General features: G+C 35.7%; 1 protein-coding gene across 29 annotated transcripts; it reads right to left on the bottom strand.

The window, feature by feature from the left end:
- Positions 1 to 922: 922 nt before the first annotated feature.
- On the bottom strand, positions 923 to 19080 carry LOC110818608 (Translation elongation factor EF1A/initiation factor IF2gamma family protein). Of its 29 annotated transcripts, none has more exons than XM_088207909.1 (16): positions 18571 to 19079; positions 18316 to 18441; positions 12765 to 12823; positions 12526 to 12646; positions 11615 to 11686; positions 11313 to 11429; positions 5299 to 5457; positions 4655 to 4876; positions 4367 to 4444; positions 3687 to 4114; positions 3495 to 3605; positions 2872 to 3359; positions 2531 to 2699; positions 1861 to 2100; positions 1636 to 1770; positions 923 to 1520 (listed from the first exon to the last, which is right to left on the bottom strand). In XM_088207909.1, the coding sequence occupies exons 6-16, from the start codon at positions 11419 to 11421 to the stop codon at positions 1389 to 1391; spliced, it is 2271 nt and encodes a 756-aa protein (XP_088064035.1). In that variant the 5' UTR covers positions 11422 to 11429; positions 11615 to 11686; positions 12526 to 12646; positions 12765 to 12823; positions 18316 to 18441; positions 18571 to 19079; the 3' UTR covers positions 923 to 1388. The 29 variants fall into 29 exon arrangements, with proteins under 29 accessions (XP_088064035.1, XP_088064045.1, XP_088064052.1 ...); XM_088207919.1 differs by having other exon boundaries at positions 18325 to 18441; XM_088207926.1 differs by having other exon boundaries at positions 12526 to 12663; positions 18377 to 18441.
- Between the last annotated feature and the right edge of the window lie 1378 nt (positions 19081 to 20458).

Raw genomic sequence — 20458 nt, 5'->3', positions numbered from 1 at the left:
TGTAATTTAATAAAGAGAAGAAAAAAGTCAAACCCTCCCCCTTTAAAGAGATTTTAGAGATATCTGAAGTCTCCCCTGACTTTTTGAAGTTTCATTCTGTTATTTTTGTCATTAATTACTATTACCAAATTTAAAAATATAGATAAATGGTTAATGCTGACAATTTTTTGATAATTTCCTAATCCGTATATATACAATTAAATTTTCATATTCTTTTGAAAAGACACTGATTAGGAAAGCTAAAATCATAAATACATAAAAGTCATCAACTTGTTGACCCCACTTGTCCTTGGTGTTCCCACTTCCCACAATGGATGTGGGGCTGCGGCTAACAATTTTAGGGATCTATCTTATATACTTCCATGTAATGCAAGCAAAAAGTACGGCATTTCTCATATGCTGCAATTTCTTATCTTCCTATACTTTTCGTTACCCTTTACTGAAACGTTCATTTGAACAACTGATGTCTCGCATGCATGAATAAAAACTGACTCTCCATAATTGTCAAATTATAACGTAACTTTATATTTTATTGGTATATTGTTTTCACTACTTATTTTTTAAACTTGAATGATCAGGATATCTTTAAATTAATTTTTACATGCTGAATAAACTCCTTTTCAGTCTGATTAGGAATCACCGAGAACTGAGACCAGGGAATTTATAAGAAAGATTTCTGCAGCTTCACTCCAAGAAAATTGAACTCTGTTTCTTGTAACTCTGGACATAATCTAAATCAACGCCTACTTACTGTGCAGACTAACCCCTTTACCAAAGACTAATCTTCAAAAATTAAACAAAAATAGTAACAGACTAGATACATAACAAGATATAACCTACAAAATTTAATTGAAGACAGTAGCATACTATTTTGTGTGAATTCGAAACTATTGACAGCCAAATGAAGTAAAGATTAATCAGATAACTCAAAATACGTTAATGTATAAAGTCCCAAATTTAATGGAAATATATTCCAAATTATGTACTTATAGTATAACATTAACCCAAATTTTAACTACAAAAATCTTTTAAATCTCTTCCTATGCATGAGTAGCGCCCGCATAAACGGTGTTAAATTGCAGCCCAAAGAAAGATGGTGCTTGTGTGTGTTTGTGTGCACGATACTTCCAATGTGGTGACTCTCTAAATGGGTCCAGAAACATATTGACCAATAGATGAACACAAGTATATATACTACCTCGGAACTATGTATTGTACAGGTAAACCAGGTGCATGTCTTCAACGCACATGGAGTGGAGGTTACTTTTACCTGCAGAGAAGGGCTAAAGAAAAGGGGCCTAAAAATGTTGCAAAAATTTTGCCTGGAAAAGCCTTACGGGCTTTATGGTTATGGACACCCAGTAACATTTTATAATCTTGAAATAAGACTATTGTACTTCCTCTATTATTCGAGTCACAATTCCCACGGCAACTGTTCTTCCTAGAGCTCTTAAAAACACTCTCCCAAGAGCTCTGTTTTTTGAGAACTCTTCCACGCAAACAGGAGCCTGCAGAACCACCTGAAATGACAGCATGCACAAAAGATAATGCGAGAGTTTGCTTTCTGCTCGAAACCACACATGTAAGCTACTAAATCTGAATACAATAGCAATGACTATTGTCATCGTAATTCACCTCAAGCACTGCACTCTGCTTAGCAATGAGACACCGAGGAGCCTTCTTAATAACCTTGCCAGTCTTTGGATCAAGTATCGATAATATTTTTGCAACTCTGGCAGCTTCGTTTGCATGGTGTATGTGAAACTCCAACTGATGGTCCCAACCACAAAATGAGCTTGTTTTAATGGGAAAAGAAATTGTGGAAAAAACAAGTACAGGAGTGTTGAAGTAGGATGCCACCTGAGAACCAATCAGGAGAGGGGCTGCACCATCCAAGACAAGCACCTTCAATTCTAAATGTTCAGCAACTGCAACTGGGAAATCAGGATGACATAGCACACCTCCAGCCATTACATGGTTTGCATCAATGCCATGTAGACTGACGGCTACATTGTCCCCAGCTCGTGCAACTGTGCAATGACGGGAGTCTTGCTCTAATGAGCGCACTGTCCCTACTTGTGCAGACGGCAAAATTAAGACCTACATCAGGCATTGAATTGTTAAGCATATCATAAACTAGTCTGATTATCAAAAACCTGCAAGCTCTACATATCAAAAGCTAAAGCTACAAAAAAACCACAATCACCCTGAAGAAAAGAGACTGAGGGTCCAAAGCTGAGGCACATACGAAGAACCTTTTCGAACTTACTAACATTTTCCAAGAAAGCTGCCAGCTAGCTACCAATACATGTATTGCCAATACAACTCCACAAGACCCCCACAGATAACAAAGTGAATGACTTCTTCCATTAGCTTCTTTCTTTTTAGGGGGCAAAAACTATTTCTTTCATGAAAATCCTCCACTAAATATCTATTCCTCAAACTAAGTTGAAATGACCAACTGAAACCTTTTATTAATTACTTTATTCTTGTGCTAGGCCTGTCATTCTTCAGCTATATAACTGAATACCTTAGATCCACTTCGAAGAGCTCCAGCCTCCAATTTTCCACAAGCAGACACCTGATTTTGAGGGGACAATTTTATGACATCACATATGGGCATTAGTAGAGGCTTTGAGAAGTCTCTAGTAGGAGACGGGAGAGAATCAATTGCATCCAGCAAGTAAGGACCAGAGTACCTGAGTTTCAATAACCACCATTATAATTAGAGATATTTACATCAGTGAAAAATTTCAAAGCATTACAAACACTTCTAATCATAAATCATCAATTTGTGAGATATTTGAGCTCATAAAAATTTTTTGCTGCATATCTTAGTGAAAATAATTGGAGTACATGAAGAAAACCCACCATGACGACAACCGAACATCAGTAGGGACTGCTACCAGATTTTGATTTTCCATGACACTTAGTGGAATCCATGATATAAAGGAATCTTTAAAACCACAAGTGCGGAGAAATGTTCCGAGTTGCAGTTTAATCAAATTAAAACGATCCTTAGAGTATCCCACAGAGTCCATTTTGTTGACTGCAACTATGACCTGATCAACACCAAAACTTCTGATAAGTTGTGCATGCTCCCTTGTTTGACCCTTCATACCATCCATACCAGCCTCAAATGCCCCATTAGAGGCATCTATCACAAGAATTGCAGCATCAGCTTGTGTTGCTCCAGATATCATGTTTGGAACAAAATCCTTATGTCCAGGAGAATCAAGCAGAACAACATGATATTTTTTGGAATCAAAATATGCAACAGCCACGGTCATAGTGATTCCTCTTTCTCTCTCTTCAGCACTCTCATCCAATGCCCATGCATAAGCAAAGGACCCTTTTCCCTATTTCATTAGGAACAACACATCAATCTAACAAGAACAAGTTTTAATGTGTGTGTATAAAGCTTGTAATCAAGAATGCATGTATGCAAATGTGGCACATGGACAAACACATACAGCGCACCATCTTCAGGTTACCTGTAATTTGGCTTCTTTTTCATATTTATGCATTTCCTTCTGAGATATTCGTCCCAAAAGATGCAAAAGTCTACCTGAGAGTGTTGATTTTCCAGAATCAACATGACCAACCTACAATAACATAATTAGGAATATAAATGACCAATAAGGTGAATTCCATTGATTTTGCAACTACAATCAAACATAACTCACAACTGCAAGATTCAGTTGAGTTTTCTCTGCTTTCTCCGCGAGCATCCATGTTTCAGGCTTATACTGAGCTTGTGGATTTACTTGTTTAGCTTTCAAGTTATTTGAATTTCCAAATTTACTGGCTGAAGGAATGTTTTTCAGATTACTAACAAGATTTTCAGGGTCACCCTGACTTAACGAAGAGGAACTGCTATCATGCAATACATTGTCTCTCCTTTTTGACATATATGGAACTGAGCTCTTTAACATTTCCCTCGATTCTGTATTACATGAACCTTCATTGAACTGAGTATTCTCATCCACACTTCCACATCTGTCTTTTTGCATTAAACCTGAAGAACTATCTTTAGTACTTGATTTTGAAGTGACAATATCCGGTTTCGAAATGCTTGAGGGAACTCTTGAAGATTTTTTATCAGAAAAAGTAGCTGCAAAATAAAAGGCAGCATGAGCAGAATAAGGTTACGTTTAACCAAAGAACTTCAAGAAAACTTCACTTCCAGCGGTTAGGAGATATCTTAATAACATCATCTTTATGTGATGATTAAAATATACCAGAATTTCAAACATCTTAATAAACACAGTTGCTATAAAAGAGAAAATTTAATTATTCTCGGCGAAAATAAATGGTCCTCCTTTTCCTTTCAACTACAAAATTTAGGTAACATATAGAAGCATACCTTTTGAACCCATTTTTGTGGAAAACAATCCACTAGAAACAATATCATCTGGTGATGGAACATCAAACTTGAACGGGGCTGCATCAAAAATATGTGCAAGGTAAGAATACAAGCTAATTTTACATCAAACAACATATTTAAGAAGAAAGACAAAAAATAACTCCCAAACCAATAGCACCTGCTCAACAAATTTCAAAATTTTGTACTGCTTATATCTAAGTACTGTGGACTACCAGGAGATAAATGTCCCTAAAACACATCCATATCCAGCTTAGGACATATGCAGACCTATATTAATAAGCGAAGGGCTACGAGAACAAAATGTCTTATGAAATTCATGAAAACGCCCTTGGATATTCCCAGGTTGACAAGTTTTATAGTCCTCTTCCTTCTCAAGATCATCATTGTGCTGCTGATATACTATAGTCTTTTTGAGTGTCTGGTGTGGCAGAGATGCAAAGAGAGACTTGGCCATCATTGATGCTCCAGAATCTTTGCATATGCCATCCACTGCATGAAAGAGATCCATTCTATAAAAGGGAAACCCAACTTGAAAACAAACCCACAAGACAGGGACATTAGCATAGAGAACATCTTTTGCACAATCACCTCAAAACTAGAAGAAAGTCAAACATGAATTGAGATAGTTATGTCCAAAACCATGTTTAATGCATTCATCCTCAATTTTCAAGGAAATAAGTCAAAAGGTCTAGAAGGAAATGTGTCCTTGTCACATTGAAGAACCAAATATGACATGCAGTTCAGGCAAGAGCTTTCCGTACATAGGTGGGACCCCCTTGGTGCATAAAGCAATATATATTCACACTTTTTATTTTTTTTTTAAAAAAAAGATACTATCAAACTTTTTTTTCTCGAAAAGATACTACAAACTTCAAAAATAAACAAAGAAATATGGAAAAGTATTTTATTACCTGTTCTCTTATCGCAATTAATCTGACTGTTAACTAAAGGATTGCGAAGAACTCCACAAATATCACATGCAGACATGCTCTCTTCATTATCATATGTGCAAATGGAGCAACGCCAAAGCCCGGACTGAATGGTTTCTTTCTTAACCTCAGGTGCTTCCACTGTTACACAAAATTAAATGTCAAGCATCATGTTTTATTTCTGGAAATACATGCAGAGATATAAATAATATGATATTGATAACAGCTTGGAGGATGTAGCGAGAAGATGAAAATTTTGATATGAAATCCTTTGACAACATCTTGATGGATGAGCTACCAGAGGAAGTGGATGGATTTTCCTTGGAAAACCATATGGGAGACAGAGACACTTAGTAAGGTGTAAATTTTAGTTTGGAAGGCTCCAGGGAAAAGCATTAGAACCAAAAAGAAATTACAGAAGAAAAAAGGAATATTCAATGGGTACATGCTATACAGCAAGGAAAAGGAGAGACAACTAAACACCTCTTTGGTGGTATGTGGTGTCCAAGATCTAGCAAAATCTAGAAGATGATTCTTTTGATCATTGACCTATTATTAATTTATTCCGCTTGTACGGGATCATCCTCTTCTTTCTATTGAGAATTTAGCAGAACTTTTTGACACATTGATTGAAATGTAAAATTTGTATATGGGTGGCACCCCCTTGGTGCCTATATTAATAGAATTCACACTTTATATTTCAGAAAAAAAATATTCCACTTGTAAATCTGGTAGATTTGTAGAATGAAGGGAATAATAATTGTAACTTTGAGTTGCTTAAGAGGGTTTTCTTTTTAGATAAAAGTGTATTGATGTGATGGCGCCAAGGGGAATGGTGTCAAGGGGCACCATCCATGTACAAAAGATTTACGAGTCAATCAATATATCTACAATTGATCTTAAATCGTTAAAATGGTTAATGTTATGTTCCAGCATAGCGGAACCAAAAAAAAAAATGGAGCCATTTGTTCATATGATGTTTCCAAAAATATCTTCCTTTCCATCAAAGGTTCTGTTGTTTCTTTCATTCCAAATTACCCAGAAAATAGTAAGTGGTAGAAGTCTGAGCTTCTTGTTCTTCTTACACACCAAATAATTCTTCTTTTACTGAACCAGCCATTACCCAGCAAATGCCTAGTAGACCATAGACCATAGACTATAACATGTAAGTGTAAGGGCACCAAAGAAGAAGATGGTTGCAAGTTTTGGTATTATTCTTGTGAAGGAAACATCTATTAGTTAGGGTAATGCCTCTTTTTATAAGTTTATCAATGGTCAAAATGCATTCTTTAGATGCTTCCCAAGCAAAGAAATAAATTCTGGTTAGAGCATCGGCCTTCCATATCATTTTTGCAGGAAAAGTCGATCTTTTATATGTTGTATATAAAATATAAATGGCTGCAAATTGATATTCAATTATCTATTTTCGGATAACCTGTGAAATTGCAAATGAAAACAAACCATATATATCCATTTCTAATTCAGTGGTACTCCTTGCTCTTGTTTGATGGGGATCTTTTGGAAAGAAAAAAGAGGGTAGCATTAGTAGGCACCAAGGTGGTTATTTCAAAAAACAAAAAAAAAAAGTAGGCACCAAGGTGGTAAAACTTTACAAATCTGTCAAAATATCAATCAGGTTCCCTAAAACCTCACAAGTAAAAAAAAGATAACCCTTTAGAAAAACCTACATCCAGAACCAATTATTCTTATTCCGATCAAAAGAAAATTATATGCCCTTAAAAGCTCTTTTTTCTCTTTACTTAAAATAACCAATAAGAATAATTGGTTCTGGATGTAGGTTTTTCTAATTCAGTGGTACTCCTTGCTCTTGTTTGATGGGGATCTTTTGGAAAGAAAAAAGAGGGTAGCATTAGTAGGCACCAAGGTGGTTATTTCAAAAAACAAAAAAAAAAAGTAGGCACCAAGGTGGTAAAACTTTACAAATCTGTCAAAATATCAATCAGGTTCCCTAAAACCCCACAAGTAAAAAAAAGATAACCCTTTAGAAAAACCTACATCCAGAACCAATTATTCTTATTCCGATCAAAAGAAAATTATATGCCCTTAAAAGCTCTTTTTTCTCTTTACTTAAAATAACCAATAAGGTAGCCAAAGTAATAAGACCTAACTTCTTACTATACTATTTATCTCCATCGATGCCTCTTTATGCCCATAGCTCCTCTTTAACTTAACTTGCCCACTTTATCCCTGGAAGACTATAAGCTACAGAACAGAGCCAATAAGAAAAGGGAAACCAAGAAGCAGATGATTATCAAACTTTGCAGTTCTCTTGCACAAGTAACATCTATTTACATTTCCCTTTTTTATCAAGTTGTCTACAGTTTAAGATACAATCCTTTGCTGTTTCCCAAGCAAAAAAGCCCACTCTAGGTGAGGCATTAATCTTGGAGATCAGTATTCATGGGAATTCTTCATCAGTTCTGATTCTTTCCAGTATCGACAAGGCTCTTTTGATCTGAGCTTCCCTACCAGCTCATTGAAAGATTCAGAAGGTTTCTCGCACTGTGATAGACATCAAGATAAATTTAAATATCGGTTAACCTCTAGACATGAGTTTCTTGACCAGATTGATCATCCAGATACCATTGCCCGCAGTGATGGGGTCCCATTCCATTCAGACTTGATAATAAATGGCTGGGTAATGACAGTTTCAAATCCCTAGTGACAAATGTCTGGATTGATACTCATATTTCAGGCACCATCAGCTTTAGGATTGCTCAAAAAGTAAAAAGATTTAAAATGGAAATCAAAAGTTGGGCAAAAAATGCCGCAGAATGGAAGAGGAAAACATCAACGACATCCTATCAGAGATTGATTTTCTTGACAGAAAAGAGGAAAATGTTTCATTGTCTGTAACTGATACGAATAGAAGGATCTCCTTGAAAATTGATTTAGCACAAAAACTACATTTAGAAGCAATTTCTTAGAAACAGAAATCAAGAGAAAAATAACTTAGAGACGGGGACAAGAATTCTAAATATTTTCACATGTTAGCTAACCACAGAAGAAGAGTAAATTTTGTTGACGAACTTGTTGTGAATGACAGATGCATCAAAGGTAATGAAGCTTTGAGAGAAGGGGCAAAAGAACACTTTCAGAAATTGTTTTGTGAAGAATATAACTACAGACCCAATCTTGACAATCTCCTATTCAACAATTTAAGTGATAGTGAAAGAGATCAGCTTGAAGAAAAATTCACTGAAGAGGAAATCTTGGACTGCCTTAAGGAATGTGATGGGGACAAAGCTCCAGGTTCAGATGGTTTCAACATCAAGTTCCTTCAATCTTTTTGGGATATCATTAAAGGTGACATATTAGAGCTATTTAATGATTTCCACAGCCACAACACCTTTATATAATCACTCAACTCTACTTTTCTTGTCATGATCCCCAAAAGAGCTTAGCCAAAAGAATTATAATGATTTTTGTCCTATAAGTCTCATTGGGTGTATTTACAAATTATTATTCAAAGTTCTAGCAAAACGATTGTCAAAGGTATTAAAGAACATCATTGGAAACGGTCAACACGCATTTGTTTATGGGAGACAGATTACTGATGCCATTTTAATTGCTAATGAAACAGTTGACGAAGCCATTAGACATAACAAGGAAGGAATTCTGTGTAAACTTGACATGAAAAAGGTGTTTGATCACGTTAACTGGAATTTCCTGGATTATATGCTTTTTAGACTTGGTTTTGAACCCAAATGGAGAAGCTAGATAAAAACATGTGTTTCCGCTACCAGTTTTGCCGTGATTGTCAACGACAGATCCACTACTTTTTTCAATGCCTCTAGAGGCCTACGACAAGGGGATCCCTTTTATCCACTCTTATTCATTATTGTAATGGAGGCACTGAATTAACTAACTGAGAAAACAAAATCACTAAACTTAATTAAAGAGATTACTGTAGGTAACAGAGATCACAAAACGGAAATTTTTCATCTTTTCTTTGCTGATGCTACACTGATTTTCTGTCAATCGGATTTCAACTCCTTCATCTTCCTAAAATGTATTCTACTATGCTTTCAGACTGTCTCCGGTTTAAATATAAATTTCCAAAAATCTGAGATGGTTTTGTTGGGAAACAGCTCTAGAAATGAACACTTCAGTGTGGTTTTGGGCTGCAAGCAAACACAGTTACCTATCACTTACCTTGGCATTCCTCTTGGCACCAAGCACAATGACAGTAATTGTTGGGAACCTATGATCGATTTGTTCAATAACAAATTATCTACCTGGAAGAAAAAAAATTTATCAAAAGGAGTTAGATTGACCTTGATTAAAAGCACACTCTCCAATCTCCCGATTTACTTTTTATCAGTGCTTAACATACCAAATAAAGTGGCAAAAAAATTAGAGCAGATCCAATATAACTTTCTTTGGAGTGATAGTGAAAATTGCAAGAAATACTACTTAATGAATTGGTTGGAGATCAAAAAACCCTTAAAAGTAGGGGGAGCTTGGGACTAAGATCAATAGTCAAACTAAACAAGGCATTTATTGGTAAATGGATTTGAAGATATTGGAATGAAAATGACAGTCTCTGAAAAATGGTGACAAACTAAAAATGGTATGATGGCAATTCACAAAATCTATCTGTATATTAAAAACATCAACTATGACTACAGTTTATGGAAGAACATCATCACACTAAATAATGCGATATTTCAATGCTCAAAATGGAATATTGGTAATGGGTTCAAGGTCTGTTTCTGGGGAGATTTTTGATGCGGTTTATAAAAATTAAAAAACAAATACCCCCTTATCTATGGGATTGCTAGAAACAAAACTGTCACAGTAAATGATATTGTTGGTTCAGTCATTCCTACCTCCTGAAGTGTCCCAGTGATAAGGAACCTTCAAGATTAAGAACTAGAAGATTATTAATTCTTATTTCACTTATTAGCAAAAACACAGTTGCAAAATCAAAACAATAAACTACATTGAAAGTTAAAAAATTATGGCCTCTTCAGTGTCAGCTCTCTCTGGTCTTTTCTGGCCGGTCATAACTCTAATGAAAAATATTATTTTCCTTCAAAAATTATTTGAAAATCGGGTGCCCTCCGAAGAATTGCTCTTTTTACTTGGGAAGCTGTAAAAGAGAAAATCCTCACAATAGACAATTTGATGAAAAGAGGGCATACTACTATCCTCAGGTGTTTCTTATGTAACAAATTTCTTGAATCATGTAATCATCTACTCTTTAAATGTCAAACATCTCACAAACTCTAGAGCATAATACTCGAGCTTTTGGGGATCTCTTGGATAATGACAAATTCTGTTTATTTCGAACTTCTGGCATGAAAAGGTTTAAATAGTAATAAAGCTCTTAGATTAATCTCTCTTACTATTTTCTGAGTTATTTGGAATGAGAGAAACAACAGGACTTTTGAGGGACTTGAACAAGATTTTAATAGTATTAAAGATAAATGGTTTCATTATTTTGATTTTACTGCTTCAGAACATAATCTAGAATGTTTTAAAAATTTAGGTTATATTGTAAATATGCTAATTGGCATATAAATTTTTTGTAAATGGATAGTGCTCTCGTAGCACCTCACATTAATACATCTTCTCTTCTTTTATTTCAAAAATGGAAAAAAATTTTGCAATTGTTGAGTCTTATAATGAACTAAGGAAAAAATCTTGGGAAATCTTGCGTGAGTGTTCCACCATCAACCCGTCCATCCAACCAAAACCTTACCCTTTGACCTGATTCAACCTTTCAACCAATGCACCTTTGAAACTACTTTCTTTCCATGCAAATTTTTTATTAACTCTCAAGAAACTAAGTTGACTGCATGAGAAACATGATTCACCCAACTAATCCAACTCAAGAAACCCTTCACAGGGAATGTATGTAAAACATTATCTTGATGTATGGATAGTTTCAGGCAGATCAAGAACAAATTAGCAAAATGCATGACCAAAGCGAATGGAAAAAAGACTGGTGAAAAAGTAAATTTACTAACCATATTCTTCTACATCATAGTCATAGTCATAGTCATAGTCATAGTCATACTCTTCATACCCATCATAACCATCATCATAATCAACTCCGTAACTTACTTTACGAGGCATTTTCACGTCTGCCAAAAAGAAAGCAAAGCAAAAACCAAAAATTAATTCAAGATGCACCAGATTCACATAGGAGCCTCTTAATCAAACTTACATACACAATGCAAAAACTTAAAACAGATCAGTCTTAACTACAAGCGACTCGCATAAGCTAAAGATTTGCCATTCAAAAATTAATTAATTTCACTTAAACTACCTTATGCCCCAAAATAATGTCGTGGATCCACTTAACCAGGCAGCAGGCATTCAGTATTCAGAGAAATGAAATCTGATATGATCATTTTTTTGATGAGAAAAAGAAGTATTATAAACAAGTGCACCAAGAAGGTGTTAACATGAACAAGAGAGAGAAGAAGAAGATTGAAAAAGGGAATTAGACAAACTATCAGTATGATCTTCAGGATATTCTTCATTAAGGAAAACATTATATTCAAACAAAATATACACGGTCTAAAACCAGCAATCAAGTTTTCTAATGTTAACATCCAGAACATGTTTTCTCTTTATCCTCATGATAAAGATTAAGGACCTTTGGACTGTATCTGTTTATCACTTTAAGCTATCCACTACATTATGTTCACATATATGAGTTTTATTTCAAACTACATTATGTTACCCATAACAAGCTACAGTAGGATCTATTCTTGGTCTTCTTTTTAATAAAGATATATTCTTGGTCATTAGGTTGACAACAACAACTGTCCCTTCATTTGACCTCCTCAATAATGTCTGGGACAACTTTTTCATGTCAAGTTCCTTCATTTGTTGGAATGGTCTCTCCACATTCCATAGAAGATACAAATTAGAAGGCAGCCAATATGACAACCAGATGTTCTGAGCAGTAGTTTGGTAGAACATTGCCATTTCCTTTCACTAAAATATCTGAAAATTTGAAAAATGATTCAGGATGTTTCTGAGGCTTTTCAGACAAAGATCTAGAAGAATATAGAGGGCAATATTCTATAATCATTTTATCTAGATTAACAGACTAAGCAACTCAGCTAATCTATGCCTCTAATCATGGCAGTGGTTTTAAAAATGATTCTTAAATTGACTCTCTCTTGAATGACGTCAGACACTAACTTCTTAATGAAACAATTCAGTCACCTTCCTGTTGTCACTAGAGAGTTGACACTTCAAAATATTAGCATTCCTTTTGTCACTCCATACCAAAGAAACAGACTTTTGTGCTATGCAAGGCAAGGAAGAGCCATCCTTTTTTTTTTTCCTGAAAAAAGACCCATCCTGTGAAGTAGATATATAACAGAAAACTCAACAAATTTAACAACAAAAACACTAAAGCAAGAATTTTACTGGAACTTTTGAAAGGAAAATACAACCCTTACCAAGAGACTGATGAATGTTTTGCTACCTTCCTCCCATGTTTCAAAGCACCTCTTCTTGGCTGTCAAAGAAACATATACGTTTTTTTTGAAATAAAATATATAAGCATATATACGCATATATTGTTTTTTGGCTGTAAAAAGAAACATATATGCATAGAATCAACTCAAAGGATGAAAAAAGTAAATAACCCCAAACCGAAACCATTAGCAGAAAAAATATCTAAAATCTCTTATGCAGACTAAAGAGACTCACTGCTGCCTAACTTACAAAAAGAGCAAATATACATTTCCCTCGTTTTCTTGGGATGGAAAAAGAAGAATTATTAATAGAGAGAGAGGAGAAGAAGGTATAAGTGAAGAAGATAAGACATTCTCTGTAGCATCCAAGAAGGGAAGGAGGAAAAAATGAACAAAGCATAAGAAGTCAATATAGACCTGCATCCTGCCCTTTGTAACAAGGTCATAGAGACATCTCTATTAACACCCATGAGCTTGGCCCACAAAGAAGCCAAGAAAAAATCAATCTGCCTAAAAGTAGAGGTCCTTGAAGATTCTGGCATTACACTTCAACCACAAAGCTCCTTACCCAGCAAAAAAAGAAAAAAAAGAAACACCTTTCCAAAGAATCTTAGTCCAAAGATTCCAAGCCACACCCACATGAATCCTGTAATTAACAAAAAGGACTAGTCCAAAGATTCTAGGACACATCATAATATGGGGAAAAAGAGCACTCACCTATTTGTGATCTTTAGAAGTTCAGAAGAATTGGATTATCCTAGGCTCTAGAACTAGACAACACCTCCAAGAACTTCAAGAAGCAAACTACACCTAAGGACTACATTTTGAGTTGTAAAACCCTTTTATTTTTCATGTACTTCTCTTCGTCATTCATTCTCTTGTTATTTTTGTCTAACCTTCTATTTTTAAACAATAAGAGGAATCAAGAGGGTGGCTTGTACCAGCCACTTAGGTGGCACAGTTAGCCACAACCTAAGATTTTAGCATAGTTGCTCACGTGGTGTGCTTACCAATAGGAACATAACTAATTTATCAAGGTTAATCCCCAGGCCGAACATTGCTTGAAAACATAATTTGACATACAAATGAGGATCTAGGCTTGTAGAAAAGGAATGAACCGTTCACAAAAAGGAGGTGCCAAAGACATTGTTTATAATCACCTTCCTCCATTGAGAGACCTTTAAATATATTAACCCCTTTAGCACAAGTGACTGTATTGTAAGAGCTTCCATGATAAGGGTAATAAGGTAAGAAAAAAAGGAGAAAGGATCCCCTTGTCTCTGCCACATAGAAGATCTGAAGAAACTAGTAGGATCTCCATTAATGGTAACAAAAAACGAGGCAATACAAATGCACCATTAGATCCACTTACAACATTCACTCCCAAAAACAACCCGCTAGAGAAGATAGAACCATGAAATGTTGATGTAAAACGATCCTAGGCCTTCTCCACATCCAACTTGCATAAAACCCTTGTCTTCCCTATTTCTTCACAATGTCGACCATTTCACTGATAATAAGGACATCTTCAAAGATCGCAAAGGGCAAGAACTTAGCTAACATTGACAACCATTGCCTGAGATTCACTGAAAATGTTGTCAACCACCTTGCTAAGTCAATGGACAAGACATAAATGCATGACACAATCAACTAGGTTGATTGGTTTGCATTGTTATACATCACTACTGTCCTGAATGTTGGGGATCAGGGCTAAGAAAGTAGCATTGAGGCAAGTTACAAATTTACCACAGCAGTATATTCCATGACCAGCTTTCAAATATTTTTGGAGAAAAGCTGCTGAGAAATTAATCTGGACCTAAAAACCAGTCACCAATGCACTTGCATAAAGCATAGAATACTTCAACATCATCAAAATCCCTTTCTACCAACTCCTATCATCCTATGAGATTACAAAAAAACTACAACCTTCTAGTGCAGAAAGCCAAATAGAAGCTTCAGAAGATCAATGATATGATTCTTAACTTCTTTTAAGCCATTCCTAATCGAATATACTTGGTCATCAACAGACACACTACAAAACAAAATTAGCTTTATTTCAAAACAAAAAGATAGCTTTATTTCAAATAAAAAAAGGAAACAAAGTTAGCTCTTTTATGAAAAGAAGCAAACCTATAAAAGTACCTCTTTTTGATATCCCTTTCAATTAATTTATCTATATTTCTTGCTTCCAAGAAATCTCTTCCAAGATCAACAAGTTCGAGAGCTCCACCTTATCCAAACTACTCTTCTCTTTATGTTAAAACCAATATCAATGTCCTTCTTGTCTACAGAATCAATATCATTCATCAATAAAGCCCTTTGAGCCTCAAATTTTTCGAAGTGATCTTTGCTCCATTGATTGATTTTGAATATCAGACATTGCAATTTCTTGGTCAATTCAAAATTAGCAAAGCCCTCCTCCTCACGCCACCAAGCTTGCACTAGGAGTCAAAATCTTCAACCTTGAGCCACATTTCCCAGAACAAAAGAGACAAGGGCACATTTGACACCACCATCATACAAACTAATGGGAAATAACCGGAAATCCGAGGAAGAAACAATTCCTAGCTTGTGCTCTTCAAAGGAAGTGGATATCAAGAATCTATCGAGTTGAGAATTTGTAGGGCCAAATCTCATGATAGACCAGGTCCACCTCCCCCTTTGAGAGGAGGGTCCATCAAATCTAAGTTTCTGAACATTAAACTCCACCACCGCAAAAAGCAAACACAGAGCCATTAAAACGATCATTGCTCGAAGGATCATCCTGAAATCCCACCAGTTACTCATTGATCCTCCAATCCCTACTTTACATGTTTCAAGTCCTCCGACATCATTTCTCTATCATAGTCCACTTGTTTGCCATGGATGCCAATAAACATCCAAGTAGCTTGAGAAGTCCGCCAATCTTTTTATTTATAATACGTAGGAACTACCCTTTGGAATTATCAATAAGATTAAAAACTTATTCATCCTACATAATCAAAATGTCACCCAAGGACCCCCAATATCAAGAGATTGAACCACCTCAAATTGTTTGTGCTTGTAAAAGTTCCAATAATGCTATCAATAATCATCTCATCCATCATCTCTTGGAGCCAAATAAGATCACCATCCCATTTCCTAAGACCCCCTTGATGACCTCCCTTGTGTTGGAATCATTAAGACACCTCATTTTACAAGATAAATTCTACTTAAAGTTGGCAACAATTATTCCTCCTTGCTGTCCAACCATGTCACTCTTTAAGCCTCCAACCACCTTCTCATTGTTAACACAATGTGCTAGCCTCCAAAATTTCCCTACTTCAGTCAAATATGCCTCCATAGGCTTAGAAGAAGACAACTCCCCATACCGTTTTATCTTTAGCTTGCTTCTTAATGACTTTGTCCATTGTTTGGACCTTAAAACCATCAAATGAACTAAATAACTTGCTGAACTTTTTCAAATTCCTCAATGTCCAACCTAAACTGGTCTATTTTCCATCCACAAAGGGATGAAGTCAGTAGGGACTTGCCTTCAAAATCTATGTTGCTCCTCTCTAAAAGATCTCCTCATGTAATGGGCATAAAATTGTTCCCCTTGGCGGCTTTTGTCTTCTCGCTAGAATCTCTCCTTTCTAAGCTTAGTAGTATTTAGAGATAAAAGTAGAGCTAGGCCATCGCAATATCCCTAACTTGGAGAACACACCTTCCTAATTATAAAAACTCGATAAGGAGCAGCATCTACAAGAATCAACAATTTTAAAGTAGTTTCGTATCTGCTTGAGCACTTCATCATCAATAGCAAAGAAGTAGAAGACACCTTTTGTAATTTGACCCCTTCACTAATACTAGTCCCATTTCTATATGATGTGTTGGGCTTAACTGAATCTTCAGGCCTAGTCTCCTTACAAAATGACCCTGAACCTTTAAACCATTTTTGTTTCTCATCTGCAGAAAGCTTAGACTTAGAGGGAACAAGATTATGACGCTAGGCCTAATAAGAGAAAGAAGGTAATTTGAGATCCTACCAATCTAGAATATCTTGACCCTTTTTCTCAATTAGTTTCCCTTTTGAAACTTCAAAATTTTCGAGAAACAATTGGCACTAAAAGAGCTTGTATATAAGATCCCTTTTTAATGGTTGCTTCAATCAGTCCAATTGGATCAACTGAACATGCAAGGCACCACCATAGATTGGGCATTTGATTGCACATAAGCAATCTTCTATGAGAATTAACCTTGTCCTCCAACTTAAGCAACATGGTCTGGATTTCTGGACTGAGACTAGGAGTCTTGCTTCACAAGTGCTTTTGTCTTCCTTGTGTTGCAAGTCAAATCTGCACACTTGAGTAACCATTAAAAGAAGCCACCGCAACCTAACAACTTCCATACTTCCAAGGAACACGCATAGTCCTTCTTCCTCCTTTATTCACTTATTTGAGTTCTAGATAACTCTCTGTTTTGTTCTTGCCTAATTGTAAAAGCAGCTCAAAAGAAAACATCACCATAGTCTCTTCCCTTTTGACCCCACAAAACTCGCACAAGAACATGAGCAACCAACAAGTCTGCAAGTTGACCACATATAATGATAATCAAAATCTATGCCCCTTTGCCATTAGCCTGAGAATGTCATCAACTTCTTCCAGAAACATATCCAGAGATCTGCACTCAGTCACAAGAAGTTGCCTAGGAGAGAACAGTTGCATGATTGCCAGATCAGAAAACTAGATATCAAATTTGAGTTTTGGTGAAAAGGGCTGAGACAAGCTCCTGTACAAAAAAGAAAAGAAGAAACAAAAAAAGCTATTGCGACTTCCTCTTTTTGGACTTCCTTTCAAACGATCATAGTTGTTGTTGAGAAACTAATATATATCACAGAGCATGCTGATCATGCTAAGTAGCAAAGATGACTACCAATATATTATGTCATAGTTGGAAAAATCAATTTATTACATGAATCAGAGAGTAAAAAATGACTTTCCATGTATGTCAAATAACAGAAAATGAAAACACATGCTTCAAAGGTTCGCAGCAACAGAAGCTTCTTATAATTTCCTTTACCCCTTTGCTTCTGCAATTTCACCACAGCTTTTTCTTATGATTTTAGAAGTTTTTCCTCCCAACTTGTCAGCTAAGTTACAATTAGAAGATGAAGTCATAAATGGATGGACATGCTGGTGAATTTGATTCGAAAGCATCCTAACCGGGCAAAATTATGCAGATTCTGGAGGAAACTTACAGTGGGATGAACCCTAGTAGAATTAATATATCACAAAAAACTTGCATCGTCAATGAGTGAAAGAAGAGAACACAACAGACATGCAAGTAAAGATGGAAGGAAATGCAACAATTAGTGGGTAAAAAATGGCCAAAGATAATGCCCATTAATAACAGTTTGCAATCACAATGAAATGAAGCATCGCAAACTAGAAAAATATATCAAAAAATTACGTTCAATGAGATGAAAAGAAGCCATAATAGTCATGCAAACAGAAAGGGAAGATGGAACAAATCTATAGCAACATTTTTTTCTTTAAAAAAAAAAAGGGCAAACCTGACCAACATTCTAACGCAAGTAAAGTCGAAGAAGCATGACCAATATGAGGAGTTCTTACTCGGAAAAGCAATGACCAATCAGGAACGGAGGGAGATCAACCTCTGCCGATGAAGTATTGGATAACTATAAGGAAGATTTAATAACAAAAAAATAAAACCAAAACAGCTGACAATCATGCATTGAACAGATCCAAACAAACAGGGGGAAGAACCCTAGATATTGCGACAGAGGAAAGAACAAGCTTCAAAAAACCTGTTACCGGCGATGAATTCTACGACGAAGTGGACAGTCGAGGTGCCTGAACTGAAACGAAGAGTTGTTCTTTGTCGTTTTCAAGCAAGCCTTTGGGGAGAGAGAGAGAGAGAGAGAGATCACAGATTTTTTTTATCTGTTCGGTTTCTCATTTATCTTAATTTTCATATTACGGATATTGTGAGCATTTTTTGATTTATTTGCGACAATTTAAAGTTAGTTCATCTGGTTTATACCCTCAAAAACAAAAAAAATTATCCTTCTTTATTTGGCCACCATTAGCAGTTTTAGTATTATTTAACTCTAATTATTTCTTTTTTTTATTTAATTAGTTTACTTAATGAAACAATCTTCTTCTTTTGCACTGGAACTGCGGGATTCCAAGTGCGAGTGAAACTTTCCGGGAGAAATTCCCCTCTCCCAGGTGCATGTATTCTTTTGCACGCGCACGGAACTCTCCGCAAGTGGACGTGTGCGAGCACGGATCCCGTGCTGCCTGCCCGCGCATCGTCTCCTCCTGCGCGTCTCCCTGCGCGCGGGTGATGATTCTGCGGGTTTCGGCATAATTTCCTTAAAAGAAACTACATGTTTTCACTATCTCAATTTTTTTAAAAAAAAAATTGACAATATAAATAAAAAAATACAGATAATCTACATTTTTATTAATTTTTTTTTTTAATAAAACTAGCTAGTTATCTTATATACTAACATTTTATACAAATAAACAATTTTTTTAGTTTTTAAAATAAGTATTTACATATTCTAAACAACTTAAATTTGTTTAAAAAATCTTAAAACACCTTCTTGATAATACTTAATTTCATAATTAGTCCTTTTTCTAACTTTGGTGCTTTTTCTTTTGCTTTTTTGACCCTTTCTAACAATCTTAAACTTCAAGAATTATCATTATGTTCTTTTAATTTAGTTCTTAAATTAACAGCTTGAAAACATAATAACTATATATCTGCCATATAATTAATATAAATTAAACTAATTATACAATGGTTTATTAAAACGTTCAATATAGGTTTATTGAGAAAAATAAAAAAGATATCGTATGATTATTTATGAAAATCAAATTTGAGACAAATTTTGTTCAAAAAATAAAATGTAAATTACATTGCCAGCGGGTTGGAGTATTTTTCCTTCGACCTACATCCAGGAGTCATTATATGGTAGAATGGAAACATATAGATTCCTCTAGTGTAACACCCCAATTATTATTATTATTATTTTATTTTGATTTTTTTTATAATTTTTATATGGTTTTAATTTAGTTTAATTTAATTAAATAGAAATAATAATAATAATAAGGGGTAAAATAATTTTAGAGATTTAATTGAAAGCAATTTTAGAAAAAATAGGTAAAATTTTGGGTTCTTGGGGTATTTTTGAAAAAAAATATGAAAACTGGGGATTAAAACGTAATTTAAAAAAATTGTACCACGTCAGCTGCCCGGTCAGCAGCCCCGACCAACCAGAACGCGCCACGTGGCAGAGACGCTGACGCGGGAGGCCACGCGGAAGGGAGTCACGTGGGTGATCCGCGTGCGTGTGATCGAACGGCTGAGATCCGTTCCCGCGCGCACGGATGACCTAGATCAAAAGTGCGCACGGACGGTCCAGATTCATTTCCTTTTTAATCGCGATCGGACAATGCAGATTAAATCGCGATTGACGGCTCAGATTAAAAGCGGAATGTTATAAATAATCTCATTCACACCCAAACCCTAACCCTAGCCGAAGAGGACAGCCCAGCCGCCGGGGAGCCGACCACCGCTACCCGCCGCCGCACCGGAACACTTTCTGGCTGCCAAACAAGGTAAAAATTCTCCCCTTGGCTCAGAATTCGATTCTAAACCCACCTGTGGCCAAATCGGAGCCAAAA

The sequence above is a fragment of the Carica papaya genome, chromosome 7 (genome assembly GCF_054855325.1).
Source record: "Carica papaya isolate Zhongbai chromosome 7, ASM5485532v1, whole genome shotgun sequence".
In the NCBI taxonomy this organism is placed as follows: domain Eukaryota; kingdom Viridiplantae; phylum Streptophyta; class Magnoliopsida; order Brassicales; family Caricaceae; genus Carica; species Carica papaya.
The sequence above is the reverse complement of the archived record's forward strand: the minus strand, read 5'-3'. Positions and strand labels throughout refer to the sequence as shown.

Bases quoted from the DNA above. Each gene is read 5' to 3' on its own strand.
- LOC110818608 (XM_088207930.1), bottom strand. From the start codon at position 11,421: ATGCCTCGTAAAGTAAGTTACGGAGTTGATTATGATGATGGTTATGAT. The intron at 3,360-3,494 runs GTAACCTGAAGA...CTAATGAAATAG, and splicing joins AAAAAGAAGCCAAATTACAG to GGAAAAGGGTCCTTTGCTTA. The intron at 2,700-2,871 runs GTGGGTTTTCTT...ATTGAAACTCAG, and splicing joins GATGTTCGGTTGTCGTCATG to GTACTCTGGTCCTTACTTGC.